A 21996-nucleotide genomic window follows, 5' to 3' on the forward strand; every position below is an offset into this window, starting at 1 on the left:
AGTGATAAAAAATGTAGGTGTGACAATTTGAAAGAAATTTAAAATGATAATTTATTTTAACAATTGCTCAAAATGACAGCCGTTTTGTTCCATACAAAAATACAAACGATTTTCAAATTCTTCTCTCACTCTTTGGAAAGTCCCTCTCGGAATATTTCGACATGCTTCAGTTATCCTCTGCGGCAATTCTTGCAACGAATCTGGTTTTGTCTTGTAGACTATGGATTTAGTGTAACCCCTTAAGAAAACGTCTAAAGGAGTGGGATCAGGTGACCTTGGCGGCCACTAGATTGGACCCCTTCTGCCAATCCATTGCCTTGGATAATATCTATCCAACCACCGCCTTGTGACAATAGAATAATGCGGTGGGGCTCTATCTTGCTGAAAGTGTATGAGGTCTTCATTAAGAGTTAAATTTCCTTCCAAATCTCTTTGATTTTCAACCTCATTTACAATGGCTGGCTCTATCAGTGTTTAGCATTTCCACATAAGCATCACCAGTCAAATTTCCGTCGATGAAAAATGGACCTATAATTTTATCGCCTAGTATTCCGAACTAAACATTGAGCTTTTGGGGATGTTGGGTGTGTCTTTCAACAACAATATGCGGATTCTCATCGCTCCAGTATCTGCAGTTCTGCTTATTCACATTTCCGTTTAAAAAAATGAGCACTCATCACTAAAACAAATATTTTAGTTAGTGAAGGTTCCCTTCGAATTTCCTCCGTCATTAGTTCACAGAACTGAATCCTTCTATCTGGATCGTCGTCGCCAAGTTCCTGCAGAATCTTCATTTTGTAGGGATGGAATTTGTGCATTTTCAATACTCTTCTGATAGATGTTCGAGGTATACCTGTGATTGATACCATCTGGCATGTTGATGCTTCTGGATTGACCGATACCTGACCAATAACTTCCATCAGCCTTCATTCAATATCCTGGGCCCTGATATTATTTATTTTTGACCGATCTCACAAATCTCTAACATAAAAGTGACACCATAAAGAAAAACTATATGAATTCTTTCTTCCACAGTATAAACCATTTTTCTTTCAAATAGGCGAATTAAATAAAGGTTTAAAATACCACCAAATTTGCAAACGATTGAAAGTCGATAAAAGACAGTGCAAAAACGCAAAGATATACCGTTTTAAGATTCCTGTTTGTTGATAGTAAAAAATAGATGATAAGGAAGAATTTGTGTTATCCCAAAATTAGGCTGTAGATTTTAGGCTTTATTATCTACATTTTTTATTTTTAGCTTTAAAATGACAATGGTTTCAAAATGGCATTGATGAGATTAAAAGTGAGGGGGTGGCACCTAGGGGTGGGTCGGGGTAGTTTGAAAAATACATCATTTGCCTCATTTAGCTGGGTCCCAATTTGTATCTTATGCTGAAAAAATTACTTAATGTCCACCTAATTTTACGTGTAAGGGGTAGTTTTTCGATTTCACCCTAAAAACTTTATGATCATCGTTTAGTATTTTTCATGGGCTTTCCAAAAAGGCGCCACAAGTGGGGTGTTGCAATTTAAGATTTTCAAGTGAGTAGGGGTGCCGCTTAAGGGGTAGGTCGGGGTGGTTCAAAAAATACGTCATATGTATTCCCCCTCGATATTATAGAAACGGTATTTTTTATTTTTTTGATATCTTTTTTGGTTTAAAAATTATAGCCATTGTAAGTTTTCAGTGGCGCACCCTGTATATATTATGCTAGCTTGTGATATATTTTGATTTCTTCAGTCATTAAAAAATTAAACTCTATAAATAAAAAAACTATATATAACTTTATTAAAATATAAAGAGTAAGTAAAGAAGTAAAATTAATCAGACACAAATAATTCTTTCACTGAATAATTTGAAAACAATTTGTTTACTATACCAAAAATAAAATCACTAACTACACGCTGGATAACTGGTTGAAGATCGTTGATAATAGTTTCGATATTTTCGTTGAGAACCTTATTAGTCTTGTCTGCTATATCCGTATGATTTCCGAACAGCTTCTCCAAGATAACGTGCGATTCACCTACTGTCGTATTGATAGTTTCCTTCTCCCATTTAAGATGTTCTTTGTCGTTTTCAAGGTAAGGAGTTCCTTTTAGTCCCAAGTAAATTCGGAAATTCGCTAAAAAATGTAATTGAATTAGAATTGATTATAACTTCAATATACTTTAAGTTTTAAAAGTTAATTTCAATTTTTATAAAGTGGATTAATTTAGCATAAACTGCATTTTAACAATGCGTAAAATATGTTTAGAGATCTTCAGAGACTCCTGTAAATTTAGCATAATTATTTGAAAAGATATAAAGCGAGATATAGTTTGTAATAATCTGAACAAAAGTCAGTTTTCTAGAACCAATATTATTAACATTTTCTTAGATAAAATCGATCATGAGAACGAGACCAGACGCTTTTGTGTAAACAATATACAGTGCATCATTTAAAGTTCTTCGCTTAGGCCCACGTTGAGTTATTCGATATCGATTAATGGAAAACATGAGTTTTGATGAACCAGAGTTTTGAACGTCTTTTAAACAGAATTTTTTTTCGACAAAAAAATCTGATGGTAGCTTGTGCACCGATTTGGGTACCACCATGTATAAAGTAATATCCTGATTCCTGATAATCTACATATATGTTACTTTGAATGTGATAGACAATGATTCAGTATTGAAACTAAAAGAATTTCGGACTTCCATTCTTTGTTTATTTTGCTTACACAACGTTTCGCTCAGAAGTATCACTGACCGTTATCAAGTGTGAACTAATCTAAATCCTTAAACTACTGAGCTTAATATACTAGAGCCACTGTCCACTAAGAATACCTACATTGGAACGTTTTATGAGTGGTTATAAATTGTTGATTTCCATACTTGGATTATTAACGATTTTATTATTGTTAGATATGAATAAAGTTAAAGTTGCGCTTTTTACAATAGGGTTCTTTACTGTGCAAAATCCCTCTACAATATTATATCCAACTGCAAATCTGACTCATTGGTGCCTGAGGAGAATACTCTCTCTCTCATCGACGATTCCATATGGGAAAGGAACATCGGAAAAGATCAGGCGAATAGCCAAACAGAATAAAATTCAAACTGTTTTTAAGTCCGGAACTGCACAGAGAAGTACCAACCGGAACCAAACAATACCGGAATCATCAAAACAAGAAAGGAAGTGCATCCACCAGGTACCTTTTGCGAGTACGGTGAGTCGTATATTGGAGAGACGTCCTCTACATGTACGACTTAATTAAATCGGGCATTGCAGATTACATACAGGGTGAGTTTCCTACGATGTTCTCTATGGGTATCTCGGAAACTACTGGAGATAGAGAGTCGGTTAAATGGGGAAAGGATTGCAGTTTTGTGGGGTCATAAATATGCGCCTTTCAGATTTTTGAAAAAGTTCATAGCTTAGATATTTCCAAAAAAAACAAATTTTGGCTATTTAAAAAATTGTTCATATTCCTATTATAATCTATTTTAGACAGAAAGTTTTCAGATAAAAGTTGTAGATAATCACATCTCTAATGAGTTTGTGTTCTTCGATTTTTTCTCAAGTCTGTCATTTTTGACATATGACACAAACATATGTTTTTTAAATGGAAACCACAGTTGGCCATGACTTCATAAGAAGCGCCATTTTTTAAGCTTTTCAACGATATATTGATTATCTACAAATTTTATCTGAAAACCTTTTGTCTAAAATAGATTATAATGAATTAGGGACAATTTTTAAAACAGCCAAAATTTGTTTTTTTCGAAATATCTAGTAAGCCATGAACTTTTTCAAAAATCTGAAAGGCGCATATTTATGACCCCACAAAACTGCAATCCTTTCCCCATTTAACCGCCTCTCTATCTCCAGTAGTTTCCGAGATACCCATAGAGAACATCGTAGGAAACTCACCCTGTATATGTGGTCCAAGCACCACAACATAAAATGGTCGGAAGCCCGGGTTGTCCACAAAGAACCTCACTAGAAAAAGCGCAAATTTAAAGTGGCCGTATTCATATCAACATTCATATTTCATACTTTCACATACTTATAAAATGATTATAAAAATAATTATAAAACTCATAAAACGCTCCAATACAGAGATATTCTTAGTTAACTACACCCAATTAACTTAACTGCACCCAATTAATTTCACAGGTGAATGCTAGGCTCTAGTAACTCGTGTATACATACAAATAGATCTGTTACGGTTAAAGTCCGATGTCCGGTTAATGTCGACATTAACATGTTAATGTTTGGGTTAGGTTATGTTTTTGGTTGTTTTGTTGTGTATTATTCTCGAGATTAACCGGGGGTGATGTCGACATTGGACCTTAACCGTAACATATATATCCCACACCTATTCGGTACAATAGGTATACAATAAATACAAAAAATGCAAAAAAAATAGTCAAACTATCGTGCAAAATATATACGAATAGGTGTGGGATATAGACGCGAAGGGCTCTAGTATAGGCTAAACCAAGCTCAGTAGTTTTAGAATTTAGATTAGTTCACACTTGATAACGGTCAGTGATACTTCTGATCGAAATGTTGTGTAAGGAGAATAAATAAAAACAATGGAAGTCCAAAATTCTTTTAGTTTCGATATCTATACCTATGTTGGAAAATAAAACTCTAGTTCACCATAATACATCAACACACTTAACTGTACGCGAATTTCGCTATGTGCGAAGAATTATATACGGTACATTATGGGTGAAATGGTGTTTTATTTTGCTATACTAACACCAAAAATTCCATCCCAACTGGATTTTTGTAACATAAGATAAAACGGATATCTAATAAAATCTATTTAATGTTTATGCTAAGCCGAAATTTGTCCCAGTCAATTTTCTCCTGATATTTTAACATAGAGAGTAGTTATTTTATTTGTAAATTGTGTTGTTTGGGAAATTTCGTGTAATTTCCCGAAGTCTGAAATGAACCCGATACACCGGTTTATCTAATTCTAAATTATAATTTGTAATTATCAGATATTACTAATCAGATTTAATGAGTCGTCTTAGTTTTGCTGGTTGATAATTTTTGACTTAAATATTTAATTTTCTGTTGCCATTACTTTATTCACAAAACGGGAAAACCTAAACTATAAATATAAGTTTGCATGTGTTGTAATAAATATACCTTATTCTTTCCGATACCAACTACTTTAATAAATTAGCGGAAAATAATCACATTTTTTAAGATATTTACCTTATTACCTTCTTTTATTACTTACAACCATCAAAAAGAATAAGAATATTTTAGACACATTAAATAAATTTTAAATTTAAATCGCTTCATTATTATGAGATTTTTCGGTTACGTTTCTAATAATAAATATTTATGATACTTTAAATTTTCAGATGTAAGTCTATAAAAAATATATTTATATAATGTTCATTATGCAGATGTCGCTAGCCAAATAAAAAGCGGTTGTTGATTTACATTTTTAAGGTTTCAAATGTATATATAACCGCTTTTTCTTACTAGGAAATTACTTAGACTGATATAACAAATAATACATTTAGTAAAAATCTGAAAATTCTAATCAATAGTAGTAGTAGTAGTAGTAGGTAGAGAATATTTTTAAAATGGTGGTAGTACTTATGGGTAAACCACAACTAATTATCAAAGTTTTTTATCGAGTCGTAACAGAGATCCACTTTGGGCAATTATGAAAAAGTTCGGAGTTCGCAACAAATGTCTTACAGTATGTAAAAGCCTCCATAACAATAACAAGTCAAGAGTGTCACATCATGGATCACTGAGCGATCCCTTCCTGACAAATACAGGAGTTAGGCAGGGATGTGTCTTAGCGCCTCTCATATTCAACATATTCATGGCAGCGCTCTCCATTATAGTGGACATCAAACTGTAGGAAAGAGGATACGATGGCGGCCTGTTCAACATAAAAGGACTCACAGCAAAAACATATACAAAATTCATCACAGAACTTCACAATACACTGATGACTGCGTTCTAGTTGCAAAAACGTTACAGCAATTACAAGAACTGCTGAACACATATATCTAACAAAAACCACTAAATAGACACTAAACCTGCATTTTTTCACTTTTCAAAGCTTTCAAATAGACGAATTATTGAATTGAAAAAAATTACTCTGAGATAGATTTTTTAGTAAATTTTATGCTCTACAATAATCCGAGATGTAATTTTTTTTATCGTATACCTTTTCAAAGTTATGGTACTTTTAATGGAAAAATATTTTTTACGTGTTAATTACATGTTCAAATGATTTAAGTCAAAGACTTAAATCATATGAACTTTATGTTGAATTTGACTTAAGACTTAAATCATTTTGATTTTAGAAATGACTTAAGACGTCTTTTTAAAACTGACTTGTTGCAGCTCTGCTTATAACCTCAATAATGTAGAGTACAAAAAATGTTGGTCTTTTTTTTCGAGAAAATATGTATGTGGTTATCAATTCAATTTTTTTAAGAAAATGTCCATTTTAAATAAAAAGCTTAAAAAAGTAAAAAGCTCTAATAACAAACATGTACTTCAGAGAAACATTGATATAGTGGAGAATCTTTCTTAACAGATCTCTGACAAGGAGCTGAACTTATTAAATAAAAGTTTTTTGGTGTATTTTGTAATACTCACTATAATTTCCATCCGCTGGACCGCTTTTATCAAATGTGACCACCAAGAATTTTCCGTTTACGTTATACGTAGATTTGATCCTTAGCAATGGGAAATTAATAGTCAAATTAACTTCGTGGTTCTCCAAATCGATATCGAACTGGTCCAAAGTGAAATCGTTAACATGGTAGATATGAATGTCCTAAAACAAAAAAAGTAAAGGATTAATATCATAATGCCGCCCGGTTTAGGTATACCAGTTTGACCAGTTGCGACATTCCGTCAAACGTTTCTTACTTTGAATTAAAAATGTGAAAGGGTCGTTATTTAATTTATGCCCAACCAGATTTGTATTTTGTAACTAGTATCGATATTTTTTCAAGATTATTTCAAAAGGCGATAGCTAATAACAAAATAAGAGACCTGCTTTTATTTCTATTATACTTAATATACAGGGTGGTCCGAACTGTATTCCGGAAACTTCGGGAGCATATTCTGCAGTTAAAAGTAAGTAAAAAAGTTCGTCTAAATGTATGTCCTAAAATGCTTTGTTTCGGAGATACAGGGTGTAGAAGTTTAATTTTTATTTCGATTTTTCTCAGATAATTTCTGAAGTAACGTCAGTATTTGGTTTAAAATTGGTGTCTGGGAGTTTTTTGACATGAGAAATTTGATTTTGATGTCAATATAACTGCTATTTGTAGAGGGCGCCACCTACATGTGTTTTAACTGTTTTGAAGAGTAATAATTTTTCGTTCGTACCTATATAAAACTAGTGAGTGAAAAAATGTGCATTTACGACGTTTTTTACGTAACAAAGGTCTCTTGGTAAAAATCGCTACGAGTAATAGTTATCGACATATTTGGAATCGAAATTATAAATACCTATCATCTTTGACATAAATTAAACATGTTGACTAAATAGTTTTTAGAGTCAATAAATTTGAAATATTTTTGTGCCAAAAGTTCAACAGAAACTGTTTTATTGTCATTAGAAAAGTCAAAGAAAAACTTATGATTAATTTAAAAAGATAAAAATTTCCCAAATTTATTATTTCAGTCTAATAACTATCTACTCAACGTGTTTATTTTTTGTCAATAATGATATGTATTGACTATTTCTGTTCTAAATATCTTGAGAACGGTTGCTCGAATCGATTTTTACCAAGAAACATGTTTTACGTAAAAAAATCACGGAAATGTATATTTTTTCACTCAGTAGTTTTATACAGGTACGGTCAAAAAGTTATTACTCTTCAAAACAGTTAAAATACATGTAGAGGGCGCCCCTTAGAAATAGCAGTCATGATGACATCAAAATCAAATTTCTCATGTCAAAAAACTCCCAGACACCAATTTTCATTCAAATATTGACGTTACTTCAGAAATTATTTGAGAAAAATCGAAATAAAAATGAAATTTCTACACCCTGTATCTCCGAAACTAGGCATTTTAGAACATACATTTATACAAACTTTTTTACTTATTTTTATCTTTAGAATATGCTTCTAAAGTTTCCGGAATACAGTTCGGACCACCCTGTATAAATATACAATATGCATATCAATGACACTATCTAATCATATTCATAAATGCAAGACAGAAAATGACAAAGTGATTGGTAGGACTTTTGTTTCAAGTTCTTCAGTAGTTAGTCGCAACGATGCTTTCAAAATCAAAGCAGGGACAGTAGGGAGTATTTGGACCGAAAACTAAATACTCCGAATCAATGGGCACCTACCCCAGCATCCTTCAGGCAGAAATGTACGCTATCGAAAGATGCGTACAATTTATCTTAGATAGGAACTATCGAAAACAGGTAATAGCCATCTTATCCGATAGTTAAGAAGCACTAAAGGCGATTTTCCATTAATTCGAAATTGAAGAAGAATGCCTAGAGAAGCTGAACAAATTAGGCAAAGAAAATAAAGTCCTCCTACTCTCAGTGCCCGCTCACCAAGGGATAGAAGACAATAAAAAAGCAAATGATCTAGCTAGCGAACACTCCCACTAACTGGACCAGAACCGTTCAGTTTTCCAAGCGGAAACTAACTAAAGGTGGAACTGAGGAACCTGGAAGACTCCATCCGTAACCTGGAATGGGAGTCATCCAACGGTCTAAGACACTCGAAGAAGTTCCTCAGATCTTACGACCGAGAAAAAACAAAGATTTTCCTTGATTTAAGTAAAAACAATCTTCGGATTGTCACTAGATTTCTAACAGGAACTTTCTCCTCAACGAACACCTCAGTAGGCTGAAGCTGAGAAACAACGGCGAATGCAGATTCTGTGGGGAAAATGGAGAAATACCAGAACACCTTATCAATGAGTGCGCCGAGATGCCGACCGTTTGTGCCATGAACTTTGGTACGGCTGATGTCGAGGATGGAGAACTGGCCTCTGTGGAGCCGTCTCAGATACTGGCTTTTGTTAAAGCCCTTGATTTCATTCGCACTGTATGATTAATTATCACTGTATGATTAAGAAATAAGAAAGGGGGACACAATAGATCTGTAAGGTCACGGTGATTAACTCCCCTCTTAAATATTCTACATCCCATATTCACATGCAATTGTTTAACCGAATAATAAAAACATTAGTGTTATAATAATAATACAAATAGGTCAAATGTATCTGAACAGCATGCAAGTATATTGTATTATAAAACGATATTTCATTTATACACAGTACCTTGAAAGTGACTTTTACTTGATCCTCTTCATTTACACAAGTTGGTGGAATGATTAGTGGGTCTAGGGCTGGAATAAACAATGAGGGGATGCCTTCTTTTAAATTAGGTCTCAAAGCATCAATGTTGACTTCTACACACTTATGAATGTTTGGGTCAGATCTGTTGCAAGGCTTAATATATGAAGCTAAAAATATAACATTTTATATATTAAATTTACAGACATTGATTTTTATCTCTCTCGTTACTTTATTTATTATTAATAAATAATTAGTATATATAGTTTATACAATATTAAATTTGTGGGTAATATGTACATTTTAAGAAGTGCGGCCACCAGAGTGTGTGGCTATCAGATAATTTCCTCCATATTACGGGGGGGGGGGCTTCGGGGGCTCAATACCCCCCTTAGATTCAACCAAGTAATACGATATAATTAATTTCTTTGGTTACAAACGACTCTGGAGTATGTACTTTGAATAAAATTTTGTGTCTAAATGCTGAGTCAATATAATATATTTAAAAGTAAAAAATTTTCATCTAGCAGATATTTTTATAAATTCTTTCTTTATAGTTTTATTTGCATTAAATTACTAAAAATACTATTTATTTAATGATTTTCTATGTAGTGCCCTCAACTGCCTCTAGCAGAAATCTATTAAAAAGTCCCAGCCTTACAAGACTCTTGGACTTGGAGCAACACCAAGAAAATGAAGTGAACTATTTTTCATGTTGTATAATATTATCCCTAAACATATTAATTGAAAAATCTGTAAATGATTTATATCCTTTAACTACAACAAAATATAACAGTAAATCACCACAATACAACAAAACGCTTTTACTTTTTTTAATTCTTTCTTTATAGTTTTATTTGCATTAAATTACTAAAAATACTATTTATTTAATGATTTTCTATGTAGTGCCCCCAACTGCCTCTAGCAGAAATCTATTAAAAAGTTCCAGCCTTACAAGACTCTTGGACTTGGAGCAACACCAAGAAAATGAAGTGAACTATTTTTCATGTTGTATAATATTATCCCTAAACATATTAATTGAAAAATCTGTAAATGATTTATATCCTTTAACTACAACAAAATATAACAGTAAATCACCACAATACAACAAAACGCTTTTACTTTTGCACAGGACGCGCGTTTCGCTAACCGTGTTAGCGCATTATCAGCAGACGATTAAAACTAACATTTGAACAAACAACATGAATAAAACTGAATGTAGCTTTAACCATCTGCTGATCAAAAACCAAACCAAAGATTCCAAGTTTCAACCCCCAACTGTAATCTTTTAACTAGTTAAAAGAACCTAAAATTAACACATACTAAGAGTCACTTAAAATAAAATCATGTTTTAAAATATGAATTATCCATAAGGAATATAATACATAAATCAGTGTTATTAAAAAAATAACGGTATATAATGATATATTCTTGAATATAGCTTAACAATTTATTTAATATTATTAGGGTATTGTTTCACAAACGGCTACAAATTTTATTTAAAGTAAATAAAGACATAATCAAATATATTATTAAAATATATTTATCCTAAATTAGAAATACATGTATTTACAAAAGACAAACATAGTGCATTAATTCTAAACACAGTGAGTGTCCTTTGATAATAATTACAACAAATAACAATAAACAGTTAACTTTCTAATGGTAAAATTTAAACGTTTTCAGACAAATAAGTTTATAACCTTCCTAAAAACACTTTTTTGAATAAGCCTCCGAGTCTAATATAGAGAAAGGCTTTTATGTCAAAATTTATTAAATTATATCCTTGATTATTTCACTCATCGTGAAATGGACCAATCAGCTAATCTAATTTTTCGAATAAATTTTGTTTAGATAAGTGATTAAATCCCAAGACCAGTTTAACCCCAATTATTTTTTCGGCTTCGTTTTGGGTTTTCTTTTTGTCGTTTATCACTAATTCTGAGAGATTTTGGCAACATTTCATTAAAAAAACATTGATTTACAACTCATATGTATGACTTAATAACGATTTTAATCGGTGAAAACCCTTTATTCGATATTATTTTGAACAAATAAGTGGAGAAAAATACGTCAGAATTTGATATGTTGACATGCGAAACGGTCCATAGATAAATGAAATAAGTTTAGATTGGAAAGTGCCCATAAGGACAATGTAAACACTATTTGGCGCTATTCTTGCAACGGTCGCGACCCAAAACTTTTGAAAATTTCGGAGCGGTTCGGCTTTTTCCGGAATTATATCGCCAAATATTGTTTATTCAAATTTATTATTATTTTCGTTCAATTTTATAAATAAAATACAGTGTGTTGCATACAAGAAACTTTATTTTATATAAGGACCCATGTATGAAATACCTATGAAACATTGGAAACCGACGCCGGCGTTATGCCACGATCCACGATGGTTTTTGCAGTTCACAGTTCACAGCACATTTTAATGCCACTTTTTCAGAATTATCACCGGTTGGAGTAAATAAAACTTGAATTAAACTCACAAGATAGCAATAATTACTTTGAAAATGAACGCTATAAACACTTTTCGGAATTTCTTTAATGAGAGCGGTTTAGATTTTGAAAATTATTATGATTTTTGAAGATTCTGACTTTGACAAGAGAAAATTATTTCTGTTTTTGTTTGCCGTTGTTATTAGCGACCGCTATAGCAGCGCCAGATCGCGTATAACGGTCGCGACCCAAAATAATTTCGCGACCTAAAATTTTTACGGGCTTTCCAATCTAAACTTGTTGCATTTATCTATGAAACGGTCCTCGATGCATTGTTGGGATGCGTAACCAAGGTACCTTGTATACCAAGGTACCTTGTATTTTAAATTTCAATCTAGGTGTTAAAAACACTAATTTTTAATCAAGGAATCTTGGAAAAATAGATTTGATCGCCTAATATTTTTAGTGTCTTGTCCTAGCCGGTTAAAAGATGCCTAAATCATATTTTTAATCATATCTCAATTTTTTCAAATAGATCGAGAGTGGCTCATTAGCATATTTCGAAAAAACATTTTTTACGAATCATTTGGTACCACAAACTATTTCGAGTCAAATTGTCGTTATGAATCCCTTGTAATTGTAATTTCAGATAAACCATATTCGAAAATGTCAAAAGTTGACATATTATGATATGCCATTCTATTCAGAGTGTCATTTAAAAATCAAAAGTTGTAGTTATTTCCGGTGAAACAGAAAGTGACCGAAAACAATTAAATGCGTCAATCAATCATAATTTATGTCATATACCTACAACATACATATCTAATCTCGATTTTTTATCCGAAAAAATAAAAAAACTGAGTGGGGTGAGCCACTTTTGAGACGCACCCGGTATATAAAAATTTTTACATTACAAGGGAAAAATATACAATGTGCTATGAGCAAGCGTGCTTTGTACGATGACAGAAAAACAATGCTTATGAAAATTTATATCGGTAGTTTTTTAATTGTCTGAGTCAGAGCACCTTGATCATAAAACTTTTTGATCATACGGTATAATAGTAAAACTGTAAGGCTGAGATACCGTAAGATATTTTTCTAAAATATCCATTTAAAGTTTTCAAACACTTTTATAGTAGTGTAAAGCTGATTTTAGAGGCAATAACAGCATATGTAAATATGTAAATAGAAGAAAGTAAAAAAATGAAAACATAAAGACAAGCTTTCAACTTTCAACTGTTATATGTACAATTATGTAACAGTTTCTTCCTAACACTTTTCCCGCAAGATTTCAGTTTATGATACTGCAGTACATTAAAAATAATTGGTCGTTTTTTAAAGAAAATGGAAAATATTTTCAATTAATAAGTATGAAAAATGTGTAACTTACGTAAAGTATACGTCTGGTTATCACTACAACATACAACATGAAGAAGAAAGGCACTAATAACTGCGTAGTTCCACATGGTGCTTCGACGGCTACGGAATCTCAATAGCAAATAATAATTCGAATGTTCGAAGAGCTGAAAACGTTTGGTTGGGCAAGAAATCGTACAGGGTGATTCAGTATTGGTAGATAGTATCCAAAAGGAAGCGGCTAAGGTTTATTTTTTCTATGTTAGATCTTCGGAGATTTTTTAAAAAAGCGAATATGATACCATAAAATCTAATTTTTCCGAAACATTGTCATTTTCTATCATTAAAACTCAAAGAATTTCGGACATTCCCTTTATTTAGGTTTTTTTTACACGACGGTACACAACGGGTTTCGGTCAGATGTACCTATCACTGATACGCCAGGGCAGTTAGCAAAAATAGGGGAAGTTTTTGCAATCAAGCTGTTTTTTTCACAGATGATAGTACTCATTAACAGTACTCTGTAAAAAAAAGTTACACCTCCTAGAGCGCTTGCTTCCTCCGCCATGTTGAATTAAAGATGGTGTCTGATCCTATTCTTTAAAAAATCGTAACTTTCTTATTTATTAACTGATTTTCGTCAAGTAAAACTCATTACCTTTGTTTTGGACTAAAGAATGAAATAAAAATATAAAACTATTTTGACAGGTTGCTTTTCTGTCATAAATAAAAAAAAAGTGAAAATAATAAAAGAAATCGACTTGCTTTTCTTCAATTTTTTTTTGAACCGTACTCCGTAGCAAAAATGTTAAAGGCACTCTTTTGTTCTGATTTTGAAACAGTCCTTAAGTTTGTGATAGGTTGAGTAGTGCGGGAGATATAGTGTATCCTTAAGGATACAAAGTTACATACAAAAATAAAATTTATGCAGGATGTAAAAATACTTTATTTTTTGCTCGATTGACATAAAATAAAAACAGTTGCCTTTGGTTTTAGGTTAAACATATGAATTAAAAAAAATATTAAAAATTAATTTAAAAAAAAAACAGAAGAAATTGTTATTCTTAATAATAGATAATAATAAACACTGAAATTCTTTTTATTCCAACCGAAAAGTATAAATTCAACTTTTAATAGCTTTTAACTACAAATACATAATAATAACTTTTTCACATTTGTATTTACACTTCACCATTATTTATTTCCACTTCTTCATAATCAACTCTGGGTGCATTTAGACATGCTTGATTGCATTTTTACAGAAAATACTGCATTTGCGATTATAAGAAGCACAAAAACAGTTTGCTGTGCAAAGATCTTTGCATTTGCAAGAAAAAGTTGCCATTAGGTGTTCGGGCCCTGGAAGTTTGGTGTAAGTCACTGGGAAAAGCTCATTGCCACTGGCAAACCACCAAATGGATCTAACTTGTTTCCTCTCCAGCTTTGTACCTGTAAATATACCCTAAAAACATGTTGATTACTGGAGTCTTCTATGTGGGAAGAAGATTTGTCAAATCAAAATTAGATCCCAAACCTTATGTGGAGGTGATTTTTTGATAGCAATAAAGTCTAGCATCGTTCAGTTTTTCACAGTTTTGGAGAGGAAAAAATTTTAATATAAGTTTTTGCCCAACTTCACTTAAAGCAGGTTTATTCATATTCAGTGCATTGAAACTTTTTATCAAATCAAACATTTCAGGACTGTTTTTTAACACGTCAAATATTCTTTTTTTACCCATTTTATATGGGTACGAAGTGGTGTCGCATCCTGTAAATGCATGAATGCATAGAAGATTTTCGCGAATTTGTTCCGAGATCAAGCTTTGTATTTTGAAAATATTTAAAAATTTATCAAGAGCTTTACTCGTACTGGGTCCCAAATATATAGCTGGTTGTTAGACTTTTTGCTAAGGAAAGTAACATTACAATTACATCAGTAGGTATCATTAACGAAGACGACTCTACATCTTGGAATTGACATTCTGATATTGCGGTTGAGGCAACAATACTATCACAATCAGATTTTGTATGTGTGACTTTTATACCCTTTTCTTTCAATTTGTCGGCTAGGTAAGATATAAACCTTTCTTTGTTGAAAGTATTTGACACGAAGTCTGCTTGGAAAAAGATCAACATTGTGTTCTCCTGGAATTCAACCCTAGGTGTAATTTTTGATTGATGTCTATGTTCCTCGTCTTTAATGGACTTTTCGCTATAACCATCAAAAAGTACCCAAGAGTTTTTTCTCAGAGAATTTTCTTTAACTTCTCTTCCTCCTTAATATGGAGTTTGTTTGAGGTAAATCGGTTAAAAAATAAGAAAGTTACAATATTTAAAAAAATATTGTGTCGGCCATCTTTAATCAACATGGCGGAAAAAGCAAGCCTCCTAGAAGGTGTAACTTTTTTTACAGAGTACTATTGATGGGGACTATCATCTGTGAAAAAATTAGCTTGATTGCAAAAACTTTTCCTAAAGGCCATTTTTCCACCCAACTGCCCTGGCCTATGACCGTTATCATGTGTGATCAAGTCATAAATCTACTGAATTTATACACCAGAGCAGAGCATTTGCCCGTGAAAAAGTTGGTTACAATCAAGCGTGAGGTTGTCCCCAAAGAATGTCCACATTGGTACGTTTTATTAATAGTTCCTATATTGTGAAAATTTCCATAGTAGCATGGCTAAAGAGTTATAATTGCTAGATATAGAATACGGCTTCTTTAAATTTTCACTTTTTCCAATAAGGCTAATTCTGGATAACACGGGCTTGCTACCCTACCATTTTATATTGTGGTACTTGGCACACACTTGGTTTTCATTACCTGACTTCATTGTTTCACCTCTTTGCGTATGTTTTTTTATGTTCGTTAAGTCGTTCATTTAGAGGAGGTTTTGTTTCTCCAATACACAACTCACCACACTCACAAGGTACCTGGTAGATGGATTCTTTTTCTTGTTAGTTGATGATTCCGGTTTTATTTTTGTTAAGACACTTCTTACAGTATCCAATGTAAAATTAAAACTTTATTTTGAATAAGATTAATTCATAGTTGATAACAGAAACTTATACATCTTAGTGGTGTGCGCCTTTTTGCGGTTGCAGTAAAAAGGCGTGCGTTTTAGCCATATGGCACCAGCGCCACACATATAAACTATACAGAGTACCGGTGCTGTGGCAAAAACGCATAGTTTAACATCTCCCATATTTCCCTAGGAGATGCAAAACCTTGTCGTTGGTGGGGAAGCTCCTAGTCAGGTGCTAGGGTGCCAAACCCCCTAGCACTTTGGTTTAGTCTAAGAAGCATCTCACTCATGGTATTGTCCCTAGCTGTAGTGTCGTGGCCAGGGAATTGCACCAAGACATATAACGATACCGGACTGGGCTACCCTGTTCATTATACCAGGCACCCTCTACTGTCTGTGGCCATGTCTCACGGATAGAGGATGTGGGGAGGTCTTGGCTTAACCGCCCGGACCAAAAAGAAAAAACCTTACCAAAAACCTAAATCCACGACGGCGACGGCGGAACTAGGTCAAAGGGATGCGGGCTAGATAGAAGACTAGCCTTTACTGGTCTCAATCATGGGGCACCATTGTATTTACCCCTTACTTTTACATGCGGGGCTCTGCAAAAATGGACTATCACTAACGACTCGTTGGAACACTATCAGATCTAGTATTAAAAACACCACCGGTAAAGCTGTAGAAAAACCCCCTAGCGACACTGGAAACATTAACAATGAAAGTTCCAAGGGACCAAACCCAAAGGGAACTATGCAGGAGAGGCGGCCGACACTTGCACGAGACCATCCTCCATAATTGGCACACAAGCTAGTAAGGGTCGAGAGCAGAGCCTACCGCTAGACCCGGCAAGCGACATAAGCTACCGTTTCGTCTAGCCGGCCTGGGTCAACCAGGCGGGCTAGGCGATCCTCTGAGAGTAGGGCTTAGCGGAGCAGAAGCACGGAGATACCTCCGAGTGCTCCACGAAGGACTTGCTCCAGAGGAAGAAAAAGCGAAAACACTCCTTGAAAAAGGGGAGAGTAAAGAAACCAAGAAACAGCCCGGCGCATCTCCACCAAAGGATAAGGGAGGGAGCGAGTCTGCTCCGGTAAAAGAGAGAAAAAAGCCGAGATAGAAAGCCGTCGAACACCGGGAGGCAAGTAGGGACGTATCACCAGTTTTGCCGGTATTGTATTACTGGACAAGTGAAAATGGCGGTGCTGCCAAAGGATTACCCAGTTGCGCTGACCACCGACCAGCAAATGGCCCTAGAAGAGACGATACTGGACGACGTAGTGGCTAGCGGATTGCAACGCAACGGTCCACAACATGTGTACCAGCTGCGTTTTGCGGGGATACATTTTCCCTTCACTTACAAAAGTATTTATTTTTAGTAAAAGTTTTTCTCTATCTAAACGGATTTAGGCAGTGTCACATAGTGATTCTAGGCTAAGTGATTCTAAAATTATTATTATTAGTTAAGATACCAAAAAAGAATCTTTCGAATATCTATGCAGTGTTAAATTTGTAGAGAGTTACCTTGTCCCAGTCCTTTTTCAATAGTGCCAACCAGTTTTTCATTTTTATTTACCATTTGTTAGAATCACCCTGTATATGCAAAAGCGAGAGATAATTCTTGTTGATCGATTTCGATATGTGTATATTTACTGAGTTGAGAAAACAAACTAATAAAAAACGCGGTTTTCATGGAGAACAGGTTGATATGAACGGGGACAATGTTTGGTTTAGTCGCGTGTTGGATTGCTTTAGTCGATTTCGTCTATGAATTTAAATATTTCTACATTGTACAAAAATAATATCCGTGAGTAAAATTTATGGGTGATAGTACATGGTGTCTCTAAAGTAAGCTAAAAAGGCTTAAGAAGAGTCTCTCAAGGTTTCTAACTAGCAATTTACTTCAATTTTCTGGAAAATCATTGCTCTAAAATTAACATGTAAGGAGAGTTCATTTTTATGGATAAATGTGCAACAATCTAAAAAACAAACAATCCCCCTACAATAATAATATAGCCATATAGAATGTAGAATGAGTGGGAGGAGGAATTAATCACTGTGACCTAAAGATCTATTCCTTTAGTTATATCGGGTGGGTCTCAAATGTGGCTCATCCCTATAACTTTTTTATTCTTTTAGATAAAAAAAACGAGATTTGGTATGAATGTTGGTATATGACATAAATTAGGATTGATTGGCGTATTCAATTGTTTTCGATCACTTCCGGTTTCACCGAAAATCACTACAACTTTTGATTTTTAAATGTCACCCCCGGTATGCTTTTTACTTTATTCGATAGAAAATGTCACTCTGAATAGAATGGCATAGCATATGTCAACTTTTGACATTTTCGCATATGGTTTATTTGAAATTACAACTTGCGGTTCGTAACGAAAATTTGACTCGAAATGCCAAGTGTGTGGTATCAAATTATTTTGTAAAAAAATGCTTTTTCCAAATATGCTAATGAGCCAGCCTGCCCGTTTGAAAAAATTGAGATATGAATAAAAATACGATTTGAGCATTTTCTAACTGGTCAGAACAAGACATTAAGACATTAGACGATCGAATCTATTTTCCAATGCTCCTTGATGAAGAATTACTGTAGGTACGTCTGCTGGATCTGTGTCTACGAAAGGAATGCGGACAAAAAACATTTAAATAAACAACAATATATTTTCTACGTCGACTTGACGAGTACGTCACCGCAAATCGCTCCGCCCACTCATTTTATTGGCTACTTGCAAATTTGTCGAATTTTTATTGATGAGACGCGTCGTCTAATTTTTTACGAAAAACATCGAGAGAATATCGTTTCCCCTCTCAAGGATACCCCATAGCTATAGAACGGACAGACGTACTGTAGTGTTTTTAACATAGCCATGGTACAGTTCGTCTGCTGGGTCTGTGTCTATGAAAGGAATGCGGACAAAAAACATTTAAATAAACAGCAATATATTTTATACGTCGACTTGACGAGTACGTCACCGCAAATCGCTCCGCCCACTCATTTTATTGGCTACTTGCAAATTTGTCGAATTTTTATTGATGTTGTTTCCCCTCTCACGGATACCCCGTAGCTACAGAACGGACAGACGTACTGTACTCTAGATTGAATTTTAAAATACAATTTTTTATTAAGCGAGAATGTCAAAAGTTGACATGTGATATGTCATTCTATTTAAAATGTCATTTTCTATCGAATAAAGTAAAAAAATACCGAGGGTGCTATCTAAAAATCAAAAGTTGTAGTCATTTCCGGTAAAATAGGAAGTGACCAAAAACAATTGAATACACCAATCAATCCTAATTTATGTCATATACTAACACACCAAATCTCATTTTTTTTTTATCTGAAAAACTAAAAAAGTTATTAGGGGTTATTGGGGTGTGCCACTTTTGAGACGCACCCGAGACGTATGTTGAGTTATACCTCAACATACATGTTGTAGGGGAGACAGGATATTTCTCATCCTTCTCTGACAACAAATATTCCTCCTCTCAGGGTATACACCCTTTCACGGTTGGGGTTTGGCCCTCTGTGCCCTTCATAATCGAGGAGCTTCTCTCCGGCTGAGGTACCCGTGAGGTGGAGGCTAGAGGATCTGTCTCTATTTTCTCTACCTCTAACTTGGTCTCTCCTTAGACCTAATACCGGGGTTGTTCCGAATTTATAATAGAGGATATATCCTTCTTTCTCTATTGTTTCCTTTACGCCATATAACCTCTATGACCTCTTATGACAAGTTTCGGAATATTTTCATATACTATATGTTAAACCCACAATTTAATGCTCTATAACTTTCGTTCTATTTTTTTATTTAGAATGACGTATTCCATGTGACGGAGGACTGAATGTTACTTTGCACTGCATTTTTCATCAAAGTGGGTAAATATCACCGTTCTTCGACTTTCGGTTTTAGCCATACTACAGAACCGAATTGAATGAATATGCATATACTCACTCGACAGACAATTTAATTCTCTTTAATTTACGTAATACTCAAGTATTCGCTAAAATGCAACGTTTCGGAACTATAGACGAAAATCTGAAAGAAAATCTAAGAATTTTACCATCTTTTGGGCCTCCTGAGTCGAGCGGCGGTCGAAGAACCATACAAACCTAGAAAACTTCTCTTTCGTGTCAAATGAACCGATCAAATCAATATAATTGGTTTTCTAACACTTTTTTCCAAGTGATCCCTCTAATAAATCTCATTTGACTGACCTAAATATTAATGTGGTAGGTTTGCGTCCTTATACCATATGATCGAAAAAAAAGAACGCCGTCAGCGATGGCTATGAAATGAAGATCGCTGTCATTTTATTGTAAGTTTATATGGGAGATGTCATCGATCTTCATTTCCAAGCCAACTGGACGCCGTTTTGTCTCGATGATATGGTATAATAATATATGAAATGGCATTAGCAAGTTTAGAACTAGGAAAAAAATTTTATTCAATAAATTGTAGACATTTAGATGTATATTCTCGCATTTTTTTGAGAGGAGGTTCTTTTGACAAGCGTAAACATTAGTAGTGGCGTTTCCTCACAGTATGGGTACAATTTCAAAAGCGGTACACATAATAGTAATAATAGTCTGTGTATACCATAGACAAGGCACAGAAAATAAACACTACACCAGAATAAAATATATACAGTTTCACTTATACAAAAATTAAAAGCATCTGTGTTCCCTTGAGAGATACCGCTATTTTAAATATCGAATTTTAATTTCTATATAAAACAGGATAACCAGACAGTAGTATCAACTAACTAGTGAGAAAGAAAATCTAGGAACTAGTAGGGTTGAAGTAGGAAGGGTTTAAAATAGAATTAATACACTTTGTTAATTGTAAAGCTTTCGGAGTTTATTCATTCCTTCCTCAGGACATCAACGTGGTACAAGAGACCTTCATAAAAAACTACATTAACAAAAAATTGGTAAGAGTTGTCGTTTGTCGGTTGCTTTGCGCCTTCACGCCTTAGATTGAGACGCAATTGAATTTTTAATCGAACATCTCTCAATTATTTCAATGTTTTAAATAAGATAGAGAGCCTTCTTATATGTGGTTGACTGGTCAGCGATGCTTCACGTAGAGTTTTCAATGCATCCCACAAGCCAATTTTTTGTTAATGTAGTTTTTTATGAAGGTCTCGTGTACCACGTTGATGTCCTGAGGAAGGAATGAATAAATTCCGAAAGCTTGATAATTAACAAAGTGTATTAATTCTATTTTAAACCCTTCCAAAAAGGATTACTGTATATATTTTTTATTCTTATTAAATAATTACGGCATAATAATCGGGTATATTCATCTTTTGATCATTTTGATTGGTCTATGTTGCTCTAATATAAAGAATGTCTTGTTTCTAAAACACTTTATATACTCTTTCTTATAGCCGACAAAAATGTGTCCTGATACTATCTTAATCATTCATGCATATGTGGGTGTGACGGAACTTCGGCAATGTTTAACCAGGGGAAATTAAAAGTTCTTAGAAAAGTTTTACAGAAAAATAATACTTGAAATCCATCATTAATGATTTTAAAGATCCCCAACATACTAAGGCAATGTTGCTTGAAGTTGGAAACTTATTTCTAATGGATCTATATAGTAAACAACTCCAAAGAAATCAGACTGCACTGAACGATTTAAGCTACAGACAATCTTCGTCCTAAAAAGGCAACACATAATATTGCTTCACTGTACGATAACACGCTGTTTTCTTTCGAGTACAGGGGGTTATCTAACCAAACTACATATTATGAACAAAAAAAAATTCCAAATGAGTGCGAGTGAAAAAACACACATTCTGCGGTACATTTCTTGCAAATGCAAGAAAGG

General features: G+C 33.8%; 1 protein-coding gene across 1 annotated transcript; it reads right to left on the reverse strand.

Moving 5' to 3' along the window:
• Positions 1 to 1769: 1769 nt before the first annotated feature.
• LOC115890562 lies at positions 1770 to 13281 on the reverse strand. The gene is made up of 4 exons (XM_030910832.1): positions 13162 to 13281; positions 9309 to 9493; positions 6639 to 6819; positions 1770 to 2129 (listed from the first exon to the last, which is right to left on the reverse strand). Exons 1-4 carry the CDS (start codon positions 13235 to 13237, stop codon positions 1825 to 1827), a joined length of 747 nt encoding a protein of 248 aa, XP_030766692.1. The 5' UTR covers positions 13238 to 13281; the 3' UTR covers positions 1770 to 1824.
• Between the last annotated feature and the right edge of the window lie 8715 nt (positions 13282 to 21996).

Source organism: Sitophilus oryzae, unplaced genomic scaffold (genome assembly GCF_002938485.1).
Source record: "Sitophilus oryzae breed Bouriz unplaced genomic scaffold, Soryzae_2.0 scaffold_882_pilon_pilon, whole genome shotgun sequence".
NCBI lineage: Eukaryota > Metazoa > Arthropoda > Insecta > Coleoptera > Curculionidae > Sitophilus > Sitophilus oryzae.